At 40.6% G+C, this 19872-nt stretch overlaps 1 protein-coding gene and 2 long non-coding RNA genes across 3 annotated transcripts in view; 2 read left to right on the forward strand and 1 right to left on the reverse strand.

Moving 5' to 3' along the window:
* Window positions 1-6626: 6626 nt before the first annotated feature.
* On the forward strand, window positions 6627-9426 carry LOC114013866 (uncharacterized). Its single transcript, XR_003557119.2, has 3 exons — window positions 6627-6720; window positions 7242-7362; window positions 9344-9426. It is a non-coding gene; the product is annotated as an uncharacterized LOC114013866 (long non-coding RNA).
* A 672-nt stretch (window positions 9427-10098) lies between these two features.
* LOC114013863 (uncharacterized) overlaps window positions 10099-19872 on the forward strand; it is a 42205-nt gene continuing 32431 nt past the window's right edge. Inside the window, exon 1 of the long non-coding RNA XR_008748834.1 lies at window positions 10099-10265. This is a non-coding gene — a long non-coding RNA (uncharacterized LOC114013863). The remainder of the gene's footprint in view (window positions 10266-19872) is intronic.
* LOC106112851 (acyl-CoA (8-3)-desaturase-like) overlaps window positions 11570-19872 on the reverse strand; it is a 48041-nt gene continuing 39738 nt past the window's right edge. Inside the window, 8 exon segments of the mRNA XM_027795339.2 lie at window positions 11570-11621; window positions 11813-11938; window positions 12655-12734; window positions 13418-13514; window positions 14172-14228; window positions 14230-14267; window positions 15094-15170; window positions 16992-17052. Of these exon segments, the coding sequence (XP_027651140.1) occupies window positions 11570-11621; window positions 11813-11938; window positions 12655-12734; window positions 13418-13514; window positions 14172-14228; window positions 14230-14267; window positions 15094-15170; window positions 16992-17052 (588 nt within the window).

Raw genomic sequence — 19872 nt, forward strand, 5'->3', positions numbered from 1 at the left:
GGCACACAACTGTCCCACCTCACCATGAGTATAAATCTGGCATTAGAGTCCTCTATTTTGAGGACAAGAACTCCAACTACTGGACAGGTTGATGGGCCTGGACCTCCTAGACTCCTCTCAGACATGGTGTTCAGGAAACGAGGGTCCTTTTTGAACCTCATGACTCAACGGGAGGGCTTTCCCCTGCTACTTTGCCATATGCCAGACTCATACACATAAAGCAAGACCCACTTATGGGGTAATTAGTGTCCAAGCTTACTGTTGGCAGTTTTGAATAAAAAAAAAGTCCTAACTGTTGCATACTGAAGTTGGTCCTAACAGACCACAAGAGTTTCAGAAGTGTGTGCTCAGTAGAATCGGGTAATTCATTGTGCATCTAGAGTCCTGGCAAGTTATAGGACTCTGCCTGTAACTTCTGCCTCTTTCCTTGCCAAACAGAAAGATCAGCATGTATGTGTAAATGGTTGAGATCGTAGTTGCACAACAGTACCCCTTGTATGAAATACTTGCTCTCCTTGTTTGCCTGTTGATACTGCCGCCTTAGGATTTGGTCTGGAAAAGGCTTGAATAAGTGATACAAAGGATTTCAGAGCCCAGCTACTAGCTTGTAACTCAAGCAAATGTTTCACAAATTTCAAATCATAGCAAGTTTTTTAATATTTGGTGCATTTCTGGGTCTGTCTTGAGTTGTGTTTTGAGCAGGAGTACTTCCCAATTTGGCATTTAAGTGTGAATTTGCATTGTAAGAAGTGATGATAGATAGGTGAAGGGAAGTAGATACTAAGTGCTGTTCCAACTCATTTATGTACTAACCTATTGTGAAAAATTAGCTGCGGTGTAGATGCCATAAAATAATATGAACTGGTAGCCTACCTTGTTCTGGGATTCAGTTGGATTTTTACCTGAAAGAGCTACATGAATGGGTGGGAATATTTCTGACTGGAACATAGAATCCTAATGAGTTTTGGAAAAGAGTGAACAAGGCTTAATCTTATTTTTGTTGTTTGCTAAATTAATTATACTGTCTTCCTTTATTTCTGAAATAAAGCTGAATTTAAAAAATCTCTTGGCAACGTGTTGTCTGTTTTCTGTGCAAGTATTTTCAAAGAGTTTATTTTAATCTAGGAAGTTCATATCTTCATCTGTTTTTTGGAGATGATGCAGAAGCTGTTGGAAGTTCTGGGTAATTGGTATCTATTTCAGAATGTAGTTATTTGTCCTGCACAGGCTCTGGCTGCCAACAAAGGCCTTGGACTCAAGGCTGGTGCTTGGAATTCACACGTAGGGTCCAAGCACTAAGTTCTGCTCAGCTCAGTGAAATTACTTGTTAGGAACCTCTTTAATTTCCTCACCCTTCAGGAAAGGGAATGCTGCTCATGTGTCTATGATTGCATGTACTATATGAACTGGAAAAAATTGCTGTCCTGCTTTACTGTGGGGTTTGTTGACAAAGCCTTGCTTAAGCCTCTGTTTGCTGAAGAACCTTTTATTTATTATATGAAAATTTCAGTGGCAATTTACAGATTTGTCACAAGGTTACCTTGTTTTTCATTGCAGTTCACTCATCTGTTAGTGAAGGTCGGTTGTTAATTGTTTGAGCATGTAGAGTTGAAATGTAACATATGAAGTGTCTCAAAGCTACCATACAGCCTTTCAAAAAGCTGTCAGTACAGAAATTTATTCTACCATTTGTTACCCAAATGTTTGGTTCTGCTTTTCATATTGCAGTTACTTAGTTCCTAAATCTGTCCTTTTTTGTTTCATAGGTAAGGAAGTGTGTGCCTCCTTCCTCACTGTATATTGTAAGGTAACAGCTAGAAAAAAGTGGATAAGTACACTTAACATGTAGTGGAAACGGTACTGTGACATGAACTTGCAGAGGTTTTAGTAGAGTAATTCACATGGAAAGCTATTCTAAGTTTGTCCAGGTGGCCTTTATCTGACCATGGCTGTAAATCATTGTCACTAATAAATTCCACTGTAATTTATACCAGTTTAGAGTAGAGGTTAGGCTAAAGTTTGGATGATGTCAAGTCAGAAAAGAAAATCAAGCACTAGGGAATGAGGATGAGAGGAAACACCTTGTGCAGTAATGTTGAGCAGGGCAGAATGGGCTAGGTGGGTAATATGTACCTTCTGCAGCTACCTTTGTTTTGAAAACTCCCTGTTTCAGCATAATAATGCTTAAAAGGCTAACCTGTGTTCTGTGCTGCTAAACTGGCCGTGACAAGTATTACACAGTCAAACCTGGCTTTTTCAAAACACAATGGAAGGGCACAGAACACTGGAGGACAATAATGCCGTTTCTTCAAATAAACAAGATGATGAATCCACTTAGAGCTACTTACTGTGAGAATAAGACTATTTACGTGACGTGACACAGTCTCACTTGTGTTTTGACTTTGTGTTCTGTTCAAGTAAAAACAAATATTCCTTTGGCAGGTTGTTGCAATGCAACTTTCAGTTATGTGTAAAGGAGAATTGCTCAACACTTTCCTATTACTGTTTTATTTCAGGTGCACATCTGTAACAATGGAATTAGCAATGAATTTGAAACATGCTCTGGAAATTACAGCTTCTTTAGGAGTACCTCTCCTTCTCATGGACCCTTCCTCTTTAGTCCTAGGTGATTTTCCCTTTTCCAGAATGTTTGAACCTGAGTGGTCAAAACCCATGAGCAGATTCCAGAATCTCAGTGGATGTTTGTTAGAGCAGGCTGTGCCAGCGGATGAGTGAGGGTATGGCATTGCTAAATGTTCTCCAGGGCAAAATGAGTGAGGCAAGTTTGGAGCAGATAGTTACTGCTTCAAGTATCTTGGGAAGAGTGAGCCCTAAATTCTTTTCTTGAACCCAGCTAGCTCACTGCCTGGGGAAAGCCACTGATGAAAATAGTCTGCTAAGCAGCGTGCTGATATCCATGACTTTAGCATCCATTAAACCAAGTTGATTTGCCAAGTTATGTTATATACCTGTTACTCATCTTGGAGGAAAAGGCTGTTTGTTCTCCATTTGGGGATCTGATACACAAATTCTCAGACAGGCAAATGACCCTCCATTTTCTCACAAAATTATATAAAAGCAAGAGTCTTTCCTCACCTAATACCGCAGGAGGAGGTGGTTGGGAGTCTATGAAGGTTCTTTTAAGCCTGAAAACCCACATTTCATGTGTTAGTGCCCAAGTTTTTTTTAGTTGGGGTTCCATTATTTTTTCTTTTAAAAACATTTCATTTTCATCTGCAGGTTAAATGTGAATTGTGTGAGAAGGAATGTGAAGGAGTGTCTGCTTTCATACTAAGTTATGGGCATGAGTTCATGATACTAAGAAAGCTACTATATTGATCAGCACTGCAAGCAGATGTGTGCTAGAGATGAGCATACCTGTTTGATTTACCTTATCCTGTGGGATATTAACAAATATTTATTTACAAATCCTGTGGGATGGGGGGCTTCAAACCAGTACCACAGATCCAGTGTTATGTTGCATGTTCTTATCTCTTGCTGATAGTAGATTATATGAAGATATGCAATGCATGGTAAAACTTGACCTTTCTTCCCAGGCAATATTGCAGAACTGAATCTGAACTGATAATTTGGGCTCACAATTGTATGATCATAATGCAGGTCACGACATGGAGAGCTGGGCTTGAGCATAGCCTTGACTCAGCTGATACTGAGGATGCAGTTGCATAAGACCATTTTGGAGGTAAATGGGAAAAGAACTAAGTCTCTGTTCTGATGATTGGAAATGAAATGAAGGCAATTTTGCCAGATTTGTGGTTTGTCTGTCAGCAATTGGTAAATTCTTACTTAGCTCTTGAACCTAGCCTAAGAGCTAAAGACCTTTACAATTTGTGCGGTACCATCTCACAAATAGCTGTTTAAGGTATCTGCAAAGCATGTCACATTCCCTTTCTCATCTGTCCCGTTAAGAAAGGATTCATTTAATTTTCCTGTGAAAACTTTTCCCACATGAGAAGTTCTGAAATCCTCTTCTAGTTCAGGATGGCTTCAGTTGTGGGGATGGATCATTTTAGACTGAATAAGTTTCCTGAAAAAGCCCTGTGTTTGCAAGAGGTTGTAAAAGGCTGCATAATTATGTAGTCTAGGGAAGCTAATCAAAGCTAAACAACAAGGCAGTGTAGAAATAACAAGTGAAGTAGGTTGATATCTGGATCGCTGGTAACGGTAACACTTTCACAGCCTGGATTGCTGTGTAGAGCCTGTATAATTTACTTGTGTGATAAAAGCTTGAACTTTGTCGTGGTGGGGTTCCACCCAAAGTCAAACTTCAACCTCAGTGCTGGAAATCGCAATGCATTGCAGGCTGAGAGTAAACAGGCCCTCAGGACCTGTGCTGAAATTTATTTTCAGGTCATTAAAGATTGATAAACTGATAGTTTGATAATACCTTTTTAATTAAAAAAAATAATATTTTTTTTTTGCATTCTGCTTACCAGAGCAAAGAAGCTGGATCAAGGAGGTCTAGTGCTGTTATATAATTAATCTTGAAATTTTTCAGCCCAGAAGTTGCAGCCAGACTTATTTCATTAAGTGACAATATGCTGTTCTTTGCCTTGAAAGAAAATAGACACTGGTTACTTCGCAGTTTTTTTTCAGAAATTGCGGACAGTGTCTTCATACTTTCTTGAAAACTGCAGAAATGTCCACCTTGATCTTAACCAATCTCATTCAAATCATTACAAGATTATAAAAGCCATTTTGCTTGGTTGTTGTAACTGAAGTTGGATCCAATGATTTGAATCAAATGCTGTAAAGCTGTAATGGAACAAGTCAAGAAAAACTTCCTTTCCTGTTTCATAGCATGTGATAAACCACAAAAATATTTTATGTAGATTTGCTGTGTCTTTAACTTCAGTGTTTATTCTTCATTCATTCCTCTCAGATTTCACCCTTTTAAAACTTTAACCAATATTGGGAACTTTGTTACTTTTTAACTGAGGGGTTTTTTTTTTGTGTGGGGGTGTGTGTGTGTGCAGTAACTCCTTGTCTTGCAGTGATTGTTGATTCAGCATTGACAGCAACAGTATTGACACACAGGTGGATACACTCTTCTACAAACAAGTACTTGGGGAAGAATCATCTCTTTCCTGTTTTCTGCACTTAAGTCTCAAGAATTTGTCTTTGACTTTGTGCACATATGTGTAAGAATTATTGAGGAATGAGGATGATGGGAGATCATTTGCAGACTAAGTTGCAGTTGTGCAATACTCCCCAAACAGAATGAAAATACAAAATGCCTACAGGCAGCCTTCCCTGGGATGGCAGCTGGGCAAGCTCTAAGTCTGGCTCATTCACAGGTGCCGCTGGGATTGCCACTGGAAATCTGTGAAGAAGCAGGTAACTGAGTTCTTGTGGAAGTTCATCTCTCTTTTTCTATACTTGGACTGTGAAAAGGTGAGGTTGTCTGGGAGATGGAGACTGCTGGGAGACCTGAACCCAAACACCCATCTCACTTCCCCTTCACCTTGCTTTATTCAGTAAGCTGCAGTTACTTCACTCTCATTGATAATGTTCAGCCTTCTTTTTGGTTCTTCCTCACTTCTAGAAAAACAACTCAATTAAACATGTTATTTCTTCACATTAGTATTGTCTTAATATAATAGATCAAAGGAAAATAGAGTAAATTGCCTGTTTGATCAGACGTGATAGTTTGTTGACTGCTTTAGCGAACATCTGCCCAAATGGTGCAGGGCTCACCACCTGCCTGAGCTGAGGTCTGTGCGACCTGTTCCCAACCAGCTCTGCTCAAGCAGCAGGTGACTGGACCCTGGCAAACAAGCTGGCCAAACCAGTGCTGCTTTAAATTACACAATACTTGCTCTGCCTGAAGGTGTAATCTTTAACAAAAGTCTAACATATTTTGCCTCACTCACATTTTTTCCCCTAATCTTTCTGTTAAACCCAGTTAAATCAGGCAGTAAGACTGGTGTTACTTTTTGTGTCGCTTGAGATGAGGGGGCAAATGAAAACTGGCACGTACGAAGGAGCTGAAAGCACGTAGCTCTGCCTAATCATAGTTTTTGTATTGTCTACGGGGTCTTGATAATGCTCTTGCCTTTGTGGAGGGAAGTTGGAAAAGCGAGAACAAAGAAATCTCATTTTCCCTGCTTTACTTATTGCGTATGTGCAGAGTCCAACGTGCTTTGGACATTTGCTACTTTTCCTAAATGTTGCTCTTTGTTTAAATTTAAAACAAGTAAGTCACAAGCTTTTATTAGTGAAGTTATGCATCTGATAGGCATATGTGTACAAGTTTGTGAAGACTGCAGGATGAGGAATAGTTTCATTACTTCCATGAAATAAACTGTGATTATATAAAAAATTAGGCTGAGACCTGTCAACATTTTAATAGATACAGCTTTTTGTTAAAAGATTAAGATTTTTTTATTATCATTTACCATTCAGCTTCATAATGCAAAGATAATGAGTGTGCTTAGTTCATTAACTTAACTTAATATCTAGCTATTAAAATTACGTGCTGTGTATAAAACTGATTTTTTTCATGCATGCTGATATTTCTTAAAATATACCCTTCTCTAGAGAGAGTTTATCAGAAAAAATACTTAATTTTCAATTCAAGCTTTCAAAATTATTTTCAGTGGAAACTGTCTGTCCTGAACATCTGACTTCAAGATTTGACCATTGGAAAAGAACATAAATTGCATTTCAGAGTTGCAGGAATGAAGGCTGTATTTTAGAGTAAGTCAGTTAATATTTTGTATAATTTCCATCTTTCTTCACATATAGAGAAGATGCTGTCATAGTGATGCTAATTTTACTTCCACTCTGTTTTCATGCACTGTAACCTCTTTACATAAGAGTAGTTATTTTTGTGGGTTTATGTTGGGTTGTGTAGTTAGTATGTATGTGTTTTCTTCTTTGGCCTTCTCAGTTATATCTTCTTTGTAAAATCTCACCAAGCTATTAAATATTCTCCTGAGATAATACAGGCAGCCTTTCATCTAAACCTATACTACCTACCATACTGATAAGATTGGCTGAAGATACCTGGGGAAAATTTAGCAACTTCTCCTGTTTGCTCTGGCGTTGATCCATATTGCTTAGGCTTTATTCCATATTAATCCACAGCCTTTCATCTCAGTCTTGCTTAACCTTCAGGCATACCTTGCCTCATTTGCACACTGTTGGGTCCTCAGCTAATGAAAACATTTGCAGAGCGCTTTTTTTTTTTTTTTTTTAAATTGCATTTTGATTTACAGGGGTCCTGACTGCAAATTGCACTAGAAGCCTAATGATGCTGAAGTTCCAAAAATTAAATACTGGTCTTCAAAACTGGGCCTCTCATCTACCCAAGGAAATTATTTTCAGAGACTACTGAAGGTAATTTTTAAAGGCTTTTTAAAATAGTGGAAATGTGTTTGTGAATAACTGATAGTGTTTTGAGTCCTGCTTTGCTCCTTACTTCTCCCACAGAGTTTTCAGGAATTGCTTCTTATAATCCTATGGTTCAGGAATTACACTTTCTGCTGTTAACATCTAAACATAATTGCACATTTTCCAAGGCAGAAAACTGTTTAATAACAAATCTTTTGCATATTCTGGCTGACTATACCGGGTTAAAGGTTTTTAAGTAAAAGTCAGTACTGAGTATGACACACATCATTCAGGTAATCATTGCACAAACAACACAAAGTCTGCTTGTTATCTAATCGGAAGATTTCTTATATCTTTATTTTTACCAGTCAAGATCTCTGTCTATTAACCTAATCATTTTCATTATTGTAAGAAACTGGTCTTAAATGCTGATACTCAAAATTAATTTTTTTGTTCCCAAAGTCCGCTTTCCAGAAGTTAGTATTTTATTTCAGGGTCTGAGTATGTACTCACAATGGTACTTGCTTGAGACAAAGAGCACACTCCCTTACTAATCAACAGAAAGATATTGCCTCCTCTCAAGGGTGATTCGAAGTACCTATATCAGCCTCTTTCCCTGCCTCGCCTTCTGCCTAGCAGAGTCAAAATCTAAGTCCACTCAGGTAATTCAGTTTACTCTTGAACTCTCAAAACTGCCTTAGTAAGCTTGAGCTTAACAAGCCTGGCCTTAAGTTTTGACAGACAAAAGTCTATATGTCTGTCTTAAAACCTTGAGTCTGGATCCTGTATCTTGTTCCCTTACAGTATGCAGCCAGCGCTTGAGTCCAAACAGCTGGCACGCAACCTTGTGTGATGCTGATTTAAAAAGTAGCCAGGATGTACTCTGGAGCAGGAGCAACCTTGCATCATGATGAGTTCACATGGCTGTTGTTCCTACAAGCCAAACTTGCATAAGCAACTCTGCCCTCTTCCCTGCTTTCTTGTCCCACCTTCCTCACCACATTTTATTTGTAATCCAAACTCAGGCTCATTTCAGAGCTGTAAACCTCACTGGGAAGCAAGAAAGCTTACAGCCCCTCAAAGCTTCCTAGGATGTTTAGAATCTTGATGTGACTTTCTATAACTACACAGCATGAATGAGCTCCAAAAGTTGTAATATAAACTCCCCCCTAGGTAGCAAGGCATAGGAAGTAAAAAGAAAAATGCATTTTAATTCATTTAGTCAAAAAAACTTCAAATCTGTTTGTCTGAATGGGCTATGGTTAGGTTTTGTTAGAGATGTTAGTGAGGGACTATGAGGGTTGGGGTAAGGGCTGCTAGGGTTAGGCTGAGGCTTAGGGTTAGTGTTAGGGACTGTTAGGGTTTGGGTTGGGGTTAAGGTCACCGAGGTTAGAGTTATGCTTAGTGCTACAGCCTATTAATGTTAGGGACGTCAGAGTTAGGGTTAAGGTAAGGGTCAGGGCCTACTGGTGTTTGGGTTAGGGCCTGTTAATATTAGGGTTAGGGTCATTAAGAGTTAGCTTTAGGGTTAGTGTTATGGTTAGGGCATATTACAGTTTGAGTTACCTTTTAGGGTTTGGGACTATTAGAGTTAGGGTTAGGTTAACATTAGGGTTAGGGCCTCTTTGGTTTAGGTTGAGGGTTGGGGCCATTAGGGGTTTGGGTTTAGGCTTATTAGGTTTTGGGTTAAGGTTATTGCTTGTCTCGGTCCATTTGGATCTCTCAAAGTTACAGGGTGACATGCTCTGTGATTTAAAATTAATTTCATGAGCTCTTTAAGAAATATGACAAAGAGGGGTCAATCCCCTGTTGCTTAGACTAGTCTATCATGTGAATTCACTTATTCACCGTTCAGGTCTTAAGATTTCATAACATATAACCCATAACTCTTAATTCATGTACCTATAAGCAAAAAACAAACAAACAAAAAAAACCCCAAAAAAAGTTCCCTAGCCAACAGTGAGAGTGTTTATCCTCTCTCTTGCAGCACAGTCCAGGTGTTACCTGTATCACACTGGGAAGCACAAAAGCCTGAGCAATCCAGCTGCTGTTGGATCTACTTGAAAATTTTTCTCGGTAGGCTGATGTTTTACACTTGGCCACTTCTGTGTGGAGCCCTAGTCCCAGTGGGTGTCTGTTTTGTGCTGGGCTCTGGCTAACCTGATGCCTCATGCTAAGTCTGAAACCCTACCCTAAACTTAGCTGTTTATTCTAATCCTTATCTCAACACTAACCCTAGAGCTGACTGCCCTGCAGTGATCTACGAGGGCCCTCTGGTGTGCACCATGGCTTTGTGAGTGCCTTTTGGTGTGTTCAGGCATCACCCGGAGCTGTCTGAGGGGCAGGATGGGCATGCCTATACATTTTTGTGCTGTCTAGCGTGGGTGAAGAATACCTTCAGATGCACTGCGAGTGCCTTTAGTGGATGCAGGCATCTCACAGTGCCCATCCCTCATGCTAACCTCAACAATAATGTGAACCCTGACCTTGTCAAGTCAAATGCTTGTCCTGAAGCAAATGGATCCTCCACCCTGATCCTGAAGCCTTACCCTAACCTTAACCCTTACTCTAATGATCTAATCTAAACCTAACCCTATCCAGTAGTTTACAAGCTTGTGTATGTATTGGATCTACTTTTCTACTATGAACCTATGATGCTAATCAACAGTATGATATGTATTTTTTATTCATGTAACTATATTAGGCATTAGCTTATTTATTCTATACTTTTTTTGTAGAACCCCATCATTCTCTAAGCAAGTGACGTTACCTGCTGTGACTTCACCTGCGGCTAGCATCTGGTCGAGGAGCAGTGCAAACGCCATGGACTGAGGCAAGACTGAGGAGCCGAGAAGCATACCCTGCCAGAAGAGTCTTGCTCAGCAGCGCCTGCAAGCCTCAGGCTCCAGGTGAGTACAGCTCACTCTGAGGGCAATGAAGAAACAAACCTGTTCCCCACCATGAACTTGATTGAATGTTTAAGTGCAGAAGTTCTGAACTTGCTTCTACTGATTATAACAGTGATTTAGTGATTATAATGGGTTTATGATTGATACGAATTGTGTGGAGGAAAATAATGGCTCAACATCATATTGCGTTTGCAAAGCTTCAGAACTTGGGCTTGCTTAGTCTGGTCTTTTCCTGGCCTGTCTGCAACTTTGTTTTGTTTTAGTTGCAACAGCGACTTTTCTATTTGACCAAATATTTATGGCCAATTTATTTTACTTTTGGTTTATCTTTCTGTAGGATGATGATAGTCTTATAATAGATAGCAGTACCATGCAGTTACTCTATGTAGAATGAGATATAGCTGTCCACATAAGGAAATACAGACCTGCTATAATAGTAGCAACTGAGAAATGAAGACAAAGGATGTGGCATGAAAGAGTACAGGTATGAAGTACTTAAGAGCACTTTAGGGCACAGACTTGACAGTGGAGACCTCATGATTATAAATAATTCGGCCAGACCAGCATAGGGAGTGTACACATGGCTTAGCCCAGCACAAAGTACAAAAAACCCCCAAAAAACTAATAAAGAAACTTTGAAGAGAGCAGGAGGCTTGAGCTGGTTTCAACACATGTATTTCTTCCTGACAACTGGGGATGCCTGGCATTGTGACAATGAGGATGCTCCAGAGAACAGAAATGAGAAACACATTTATGTTGTTACTCAACTGAATATTGCAATTGCTGTACTCCTAGGTGTGATATGTAGTTTATTATGATTTAAGTGCATTGCTGGAACACAGTGTTAATTCAAAATCCTGTGCAATTTCAAATGAATTCAAATAAGCAAATGTTTTATTAAGCATTAAACCTTCCACATATGGAGTACCTAAAAATAAATAAAATAGTCAGAGGACTCTGAAATGAAGTTAAGTGTGTGCAGCTGCGCTAGTCCATGATCTGACTTGAACACATACTCAAGTTCAGAAATGGTCTTGGCCATATTTACTTAGATGCAGCAAAGAGTTTCTCCCTGTTCTAACCATTCATCTCCTGCTTGCCCTACCCACTCTTAACATATCTGAAACAAAACACCAGGAAAGACCAGAAGTAAAATTCAGGTAACTTCATTTCTATTGGAATCATGTCCTTCAGTTCTCATCCATTTTCTTCTGCCATGGAGTCCCTTGTGGTCCCTGCTTCTCAGCTTGCTGGAAATGCAAAGGTGTGGCAGGCTGTGAATGATATCATCAAGCCTTGTTGTCTTATTTGTGTAGGTAGGCATCAAGCCAGAGCTCTCCTGAATTCTTCAGAGAGCTGAGAGAGAGAAAGAGAGAGCACAGGAGGTCACATTATGCAGGATTGTTTAGAGGAGTGTTGGTGGGGACAATGGAAATGAGGGTTTCACTGTGTTGATTTGTAAGAGAAGAACAGGCTAACCCTTGTTCTCAGGATTCCAGTCTCTCCTACATCCTTCTGCAATTTTTTAACAGTGTGGTGTTACTTACCACACAATGTCTGCCAAAGCTGTGAGCAACGGCTTACGTTGGTACTCAATGCCATGTTTGGCACACAAGGACTTCACCAGAGGAGCCACCTTCCAGTAGTTGTGTCTTGGCATTGAGAGGAATAGGCTGTGAAAAGGAGACAGACAAATTCTTTTCCAGTGCTTTGTAAGAAATAGTACCTTTCCCGTGTTCGTGTTCATTATTACTTCCCAGGGATCCCCTAGCTCATGCTGAGTAGGGTCTGTAGCTGCTCCTGGTGGTTCTTTCCCCTTCATGTGCTTTTAGCACAAGTAACTCATAAGACTTTCCTGCTTTACCCCTCTGTTATTTTCCACAGTTCTCTCTAGCATCTCTGAAGCAACACTTCTCCAAATTAAGCGATGCCATGAACTGGAAGAAACTACTTTCCTCTTCCCCTTTCTCCAGAAGTAACCGTGTCCATTGCCCAGAAAAAGAGATGAGCCCATATTTCAGTTGCATCTCTCAGAGTAATAGCATAAGTAGTCAGTATAGGTAGGCTTAAACTACTGTGTCAGACTATAAACAGGGTGCCTTAGCATGTACATTTTCACTAATGCTTACAAGCTACTGCTTTGGTTAGACCCTGTTGCTGTCTGTACGGTTTCATAGATCCTGCCCATATTCAATTTTCACTAGTCATTTCCGCCTCCCTGTGAGTCCAGTGAAGCTTTATGAATTACATTCTGATTCTCTTTAGAGTTTTCAGCCTTTTTAAAGGCAAATTCCTTGGTGCCCCACAACTACTTGTAGAATTTGGAGCAAAGAAGAATAGGGGAAAAAAAAAAAAAGGAAGAAAATTCTCTCTCAAGATGTATACTCACTGATGATCAATCTGGAAGTTCAGATGCCCAGTAAACCAGTCATCGAGCAGGGACTGCTCAACGTTGCATGTTGCCTGGAGCTAGAGGAGGGGAAAGGAAAGTGAAATCAGTACAGATTGGTGAGTGCAGCCTTTTTCACTTGTCTAAAGAGCACAATATGCTGTGCTACTCTGTTCTATTGTTTCTTTTAGCCTAAAATGAACTACCTCAAGCCAGGGATTATAATCCTGCTTCATCTTTATGGACCAGCAGATGTATGTAGATTGGCTAGCATGGGCCAAGGTAAAGCTAGCAGTTGGCTCTGTGCTCCTGTGAATGCATGTGAACAGACAGTCAAAAGTTCCTCCTGGGTCTTCTTGAACCTATGTCTGCAGAAAAAGCAGAGATGGCAGGGTACTTCTGTGGCAGGCAGACTTTGCTGCTGGGCTCCAATTAGTGTCTCTGCAAAGAGGGGGCTCCACACTGGCACTCCAGTAGTGCCAAATTGGTCAGCAAGAGTAGGACACAAACTTCCATCTCTGCATAAGCAGAAGAATGGCGCAATAAGCGAGGAGGTGGGGTTGTTTAGGAAATAGAGCTGGGACCTAGCTTTCATTTCAGATTGCCCATGAACGTGTCATTGCTGTTGTCCTTTACTGTTACCAGAACAGAATCCTGTTATCCTATTAACCTCCACTTCCCAGTTACCAAGAGGACTTGCTTGTCTTATGGTTGGAATTTGTACCTGTATGGCCACAATTCTTAAGAATGGAAAATATTTTACCTGAGTAAATACCCAGTCCAAATTGTTGTCATAGTAAATATCCATGGGGATATGGTTCATCTGTGAAACCCAGACAAACCAGCTGCTCTCCAGCATCCTGTGCAATCAGGCAAAAGGCCAGAATTCAGTAACAGGTGACAAGCTCAGTGACAAGCCATTGACATAAAACAGCATAGCCAGACTTACAGACACATGGCTGAACACCAGCCTTGCTAATTCACACCTGGAAGAACTTCCAAAACCTGGAAGTTTCATACTTCCTTATGAAATTCATCATTATTTAATATGTTTTGTTATAAAACTGACATAGCCTGGTGTTCATCTTGTTTTATGTGTAGCCAAGGACCAAACTGATTAGAATCAGTAAAACAATCCAAGTGCAGAGCATATTGTCCATTCAGGCCAATGCTGCTGGGTAATGCCTGGGCATCTGTAAGCCCAGGCTAAGCTGTTAAATCTTCTTTCTCTAATCAAGTAGTAGACCCAACACCCAAAGTACTGAATATTAGATAAATATTTCTCAGTTTGGTCAGCACTCAGTGAAGTGTCTTTGCTGCCAGAGCCAATGAGGCAACATAAAACTTGAACTGGCAACTGAGCAGAACAGTCTTAGTTTAATTTTACGGAATTAAAAAACTAAGCAAAAAATGAGATGGTAAAGGAGAAAATGGAAAGATAAGCAAAGGCAGAGAAAGGCAGGCAGGCAGAAAGAATACATGGAGGAAGGTGGAAGAACCATCTAAAAAGATATCACCTGAACATAAAGTAATATGCTAGAAGACTCTTGATTTCTAATAGTGATCCATAAATAAAAAAATCTGATATAGAAGGTCAGCATCCAGGCCAAGTCCTATCAAAACCAGAGACAACAAGAAAAGAAAATCATAAATTAAACGTGCTTAACTCTTTTTCTAAGCTTCATAATATATATACAAGAAAACAATTTACATTCAGCTTTTATAGGGTTTTGCTGAATTGAATCATCTGGAACAATCCAAGTTAACATAAGCTAATAATACTTTTCACAGCTTGCTATAACAGATGAGTCTGATCACTCATTGCCTAGTAAGTAGATTGGTATATTAGCAAGAGACTGTGTATTCAGAAACAAGAGCTGAAGACTTGTATCAAATCATTGCCCAGGACTCCACAGTGAACTAAATGCTGGACCAACGCTCTCATTTTGGCTGGAAGTTGCTCTTCTTCCTGTATGTGTAACACAGGCCAGAGAAGGAAGAATGAAGCATTAATTCTGGCTGCCTGGTATAGGAAATTATGCCAAGTGTATGCATGCTGCTAACAAATCAAGGACAGCGGTTCCTATAAATCCCCATCCTCCCATTCCTGACCACAGTGGACCTTCCAGTTTGCTTCCCAAACCAAAGGAGGCAGTATGCTCCGTGGTTCTGCAAACAAGGCAAAGCACTACAAGCCAAACAGTCTGTTGCTTGTTTTCAGGCCTTTATCATGGAGCTGAGGAACGTGATTGGTTTGGCAGAAAGCATGCAGAGCCACTGAAAACACTGCACCAAACACTGTCATATTAGGCTTAACTGAACAGCACGCAGTGTCACACAGCAGGGACTGAGCTCTGGACAGAAGCTGGCTGCACATTCAGAAGAAAGGTAGAAGGCCCACACCTGACCCCTTCTTGGTTGCACAAGTCGCATACTTACTGCCCAGTACAGTTTTGTGTATGCAATATAAAATGTGTGGTAGTGGAAGTAGGTGGGAAACAGGAGTGGAGGAAGAGCTGTAAGGGAGAATTCATTATCACTGGTAATGTCACAGACTGAATGACAGATAATCCAATTGGAAGCAAAGAATTCCTGAACAGCTACTCAATATGGAGAATAGTCTGAGAAGTTTTAGGACTGCAGAATTTTCTGGATGACAATCGGTGTGCATCAGCGCAAACAGTAAGCAATCTGGGAGCCTGCTGACCTCAAGAGGTAAAACAACGGTAAGACAGAAAGATTGGTTCAGGACAGCCTGGTACTGCTGTCACCTGTCAACACAGGTAGTATTATTGCCTTCCACTTCCTCATGGACAGATATGGCCATGAGTGGCTTCTTTTAGAAAAGAGTCAAACCAAAAAAGGGGTGTGTAGAAACCTGAAAAATAAGGCAGAAACTTAATAATCATTTTCAGTATCACAGGTAACCACTTTGCGAGAAAGCCACTGACTGGTACTGGTTAGGATGTTGTATTAGTGCTTCTACACATTTCTAGGTCTGTTCATAAGCTGACAGAGCTTAGAAACCTAAGATTTCATTTTAGGCTTTTAACTGAGAAACAACCACAGAGGAGTTTGTTCTCAAGCCACAGCCCCAAAGCTTATCAGGCTCCCCACTCAATTGTTCAAAGCAGGGGAACAACAGGAGTACAAAATCCCTTGCCTACTAGGGATTTTGGGTTGCAAGAATTCAAACTCAACCTTCATCTTCCAAATGAACATCTTAACACTTCAAAAACTTACTTACATTTCAAAAACAAACCAAAAAGAAACCACTAAAAACCAGACTGTTACTTGAATTTGAATACTATGGGAAGATGTGGTATGGTGTAGCTCAGAGCCACTGTGGAGGACATGGAAGATCTAGGATAGAATCACCTTCCTGAACTTGGCATCTTGGAGTTGCCTATCTGAGATACACGCATCTGAACTAGCCCTGCTAGTTCTGTCTAGTCAGTCGAGAGAACCGGCACTGCTGGGGTGCAGTTCCTGCCACCTTCAGAGGTCAAGGGGAAAAAACATAGGTCAAATGAATCACACCTTGAAAGTGCCCATTTCTGCTGGGTGTTTGGGTTTCAGATTCATACTGCTGCCTTCAGGCAAGCATCCCAAGCAGCAGGCTTCAGACTACTCTGGAGAGATGCAAGAGGTAATACCTCCTTGTCCCATGTTGAAATTGTGCTGCATTGCAAAAAGAATAAAGCTTCACTAAGATGGAAAGAAGAGGGCAGGAGTGAGCCTAGAGATCAGGGCGCTGGCAGTGGAGACATTCTGAGGTTTTCCTCTTGTTGATGCGCTTTAATAGCCATACATTATACAGCTCACATAAACAGTCCTTGGAGCCCTCATCTCACTCTCCCAAGTAAATTCCTGAGTGAGTTAAGTCTTTCTCCTTTTCTCTGTCCAAATAGAGGTAGACTTATTTTTGCAAAGCAGTTCAGTTCTAAGCTGACCTGGGATAAGCATACCCCACTATTTTTTCTACCCTGGAACAAACTTAAGCCATTTGGTTAGAAATTTTCAAGCTGAATTAATATTCTTTGAGCAAGAAGGGTATAGAAACCTCATCTCACATAGGATAATATGATTCAGTATGGAAAGGACCTCAGGATCTCAGAGCAGCATCAGCTATGAGGTCAGACCAGCGTACTCAGGATTTTATCCAGCCAGGTCTTCAACTCCTCCAAAAATTAGATGCAAACTGATTATTACGATCTTTGATTATTATGTTCTTTGATGCAGGTGCCTTAGTTCTGCTCAAGTCCAAAAGGTCAAAAGTAAGATCTACAAGCCCCATTAGTACCCTTCGTGGTATTGCAGGAGAATGGGATACTCACTGATGAAGAAGTATTTGTGTTGGTGATTGTATGGCATGTATTTTTTCTTTTTGATCCCAAGCTGTGGAAAGAAACAGCAGAAAAAATGCTGAGTGGAAACTATGCAATCTGCACAAGAAACTTGCTCGTTTCCATTCTTTCTTCTCTAGAGGCACTTTTCTTGCACAGTTCCCACAACCCTCATTCCTACTGTCCCCCTCTTGTGTGCCTGTGCCTGTCCTATTAGTTTACATACAGAATATGCCTTTTCTATAAACCGTCATTGCATTAGTGTAGGGCTTTAATGCCTTACAGCTCTGTAAAGTCCTTCAGACGTAAACCATTAAGCAAGCATGAAATTTTTCTCCATTAGAGGAAAATAAATAAGTGATTACTGGAAAGTAGTTCTGGATATGTTTATGACAAGCCAGAAAAGAGGTAACAGCCCATAAGAAAAAACTATGTTGGGATATGGTAGGAAGGAAATTACTGTCACAGATCCCCTCATTCTGGGTTGGAATGGAATGATGCAGTAATAACTATACCAGAACATTTCCTCCATTAAAAGATGGTGTGATGTATAAGTTATAATAAAAATAGTTTTGATGGTGAATAGATATGAATTTTAGCTGGTGAATTTCTTTGGCTTTGTGTTCTTACCACATTTATAATTAATTTTGTGAAATTAGATATTTCAAGGTTTAAGTTATAATACTGGTTAAAAAGTCATGGCTTTTTTCTCTTCTTCTTTTCCTCCCCACCTGCCCCTTCTTCCCTATGTCTTTGCCTGATAAGGTAGGCAGAGCGGGGGAACAAGCAGCAGTCATCACAGCACGATGTCTGTACTCCCAATCCCTAAAACTGTGTCTTTGGTGCTTCTTCCATCATCTTCTTGGCAGGTAGTAGGGCTCAGATGGAAGTTGTGCCTAGTGGAGGTTGTACTGTATGTGCATGAACATAGTGTGCCATCTTGTGGTAGGACTTTTGAACGAAATTATTCCGTTTCTGCCACCAGTCCCAATAATCAATATAGGTCTTCACTTTACTCTTCCCAAGATGAAAAGGGGAGGGTTAAATGCCTGTATGAAAAATAGGACCTACAGCCGAGTCAGCCTCAGGCTGGAGAGCACTGAGGAAGGAGGATGGAAGAAGAAATGAGCGCAGTGCAGGTGCGAGGCCAACCCACCTTTGTCTTTGCCAGCTCTGCAGACACCTCCCAAGCCTGATTCCTGTCTCCATGCAACCCAACCCACAAAGTAGCTTGCCAGCCTACTTTCCCAGTCTTTTTTGGGGAAATGGAGTCTGCATGGAGCCAGGCACATGCAGGCTCTGGTGCAGGCCAGCTATGGAATTAAGAAATAGGCAAGGCATGTCCATGGATGGGTAAGAGGGTTCACGAGGTTCCCACCTACATAGGAAGGTGTGGTCGTGGCACTCTGGGACAGCCAGACTGCACCGAATTGTATTTCTAATGTCCGAGTTGCATGGGGCCACGTATCATCTTGCCCCCCTTCAGCATGTCCTGTGGGACTATGCAAACGAAAAGTCAGGGCAGGCTAGAAGGAATGGAGAAAACAAAGTCTTGGGTAGTGGGAAGCAATGAGGACCATACAGCCCAGGTAATATTTGTACTCTGAGACTTCCCATTCTGTTTTCCATGCCTCTTTCATGAGGTTTTCTTTGACATACCAGACTGGTTACTCTGACAGTCCTTCTGTGAATGATCATCCTGTGAATGACCTTGAGACTGCTATAACAGGCTGTCCAAAAGGGCAATGAAACTTAATTCAAGGCTGAAACACTCAGTCCTGCTGTCTCTCCCTCAACAGGAGAGAGAACAGTCTGAGAGTTTACTACCAGCTGAAAAGAACTACATAATGTTTGGTTAGCTCTTTTTCAAAGCAAGGGAAAGGAGAAAAGGTGATAGCTGTGTTACTCATTGGAGCAAAACAAGGCTCTGATATTTATTTAGAGTTACTGTGATAAAAAAGTCACCTTCAGGAATCTTATTCTCAGCCACATCATGTGGATTAAGACTAATATTCATGTATTGTTTCTAAGCAGTAACACAAAAAATTGTGAAGAACCTGGATCACATTCTTTCAGGGGCTATGCTGATACAGAAGAACAAGGTCTAATTTTAGAATATTTCCCTTTAATCTACCTTTGTTCTGATGTACAAGAATAGACTTATATTTTTAGTGGGCTCGATACTGCGTTGATCTGGTGTCAGCTCCCCAATCTGCAGCGACTCCAAGTACTTGCTTACCAGCACCTTGTCAACATGGAATGCTACAAAGGCATCCTGCAAATGTATGAGAGTAAAGGAAGAGGTAAGAAGAACAAATTCTGTGTTACTAACCTCAATCTGCTGTGCACAGCAAGACAGTGACTCCAGAGGAGCCACAACAGCAAAGATGGCTGGTTTACCTTTCTAGCTCCTCAAGCTTTTGTTGACCACTTTTTTTTTTTTTCTTGTGTTTGTCCTGTACTCTTAAATCAGCTGGCATACAGAAGAGGTCTGACTTCCACTACTGCAATTACTACTGGTATTGCAAGCTCCATAACTCAAAAATTATCAGTCTCCATCATATGCCTAAAGCAGAGCCTAGTTCCCATGCCTTTCTTCTTTCCGTCTTCTCAGCACCAGTATTAGTGATTTTTCCATCTTCCTGGACATCCAGGTGCCCAAAAGACCTGTCTTATCAGCAGACCGCAATCCTCTTTGTTGTGCAATTTGTCAAAAGAAAATTGTCCTTTGAATCCGACTGCTTAAAAGAAATACATGGTTTGTCTTATTCACTGGGTAGACACCTCGACTTCCAAATTAACTAGGACAGGAAGCATTTCATCAAGAGATGAATCAGAGAACTTTGGTTTTCCTCTAGTACTTGGAAGTATT

The sequence above is a fragment of the Falco peregrinus genome, chromosome 9 (assembly GCF_023634155.1).
Source record: "Falco peregrinus isolate bFalPer1 chromosome 9, bFalPer1.pri, whole genome shotgun sequence".
Classification (NCBI taxonomy): Eukaryota; Metazoa; Chordata; class Aves; order Falconiformes; family Falconidae; genus Falco; species Falco peregrinus.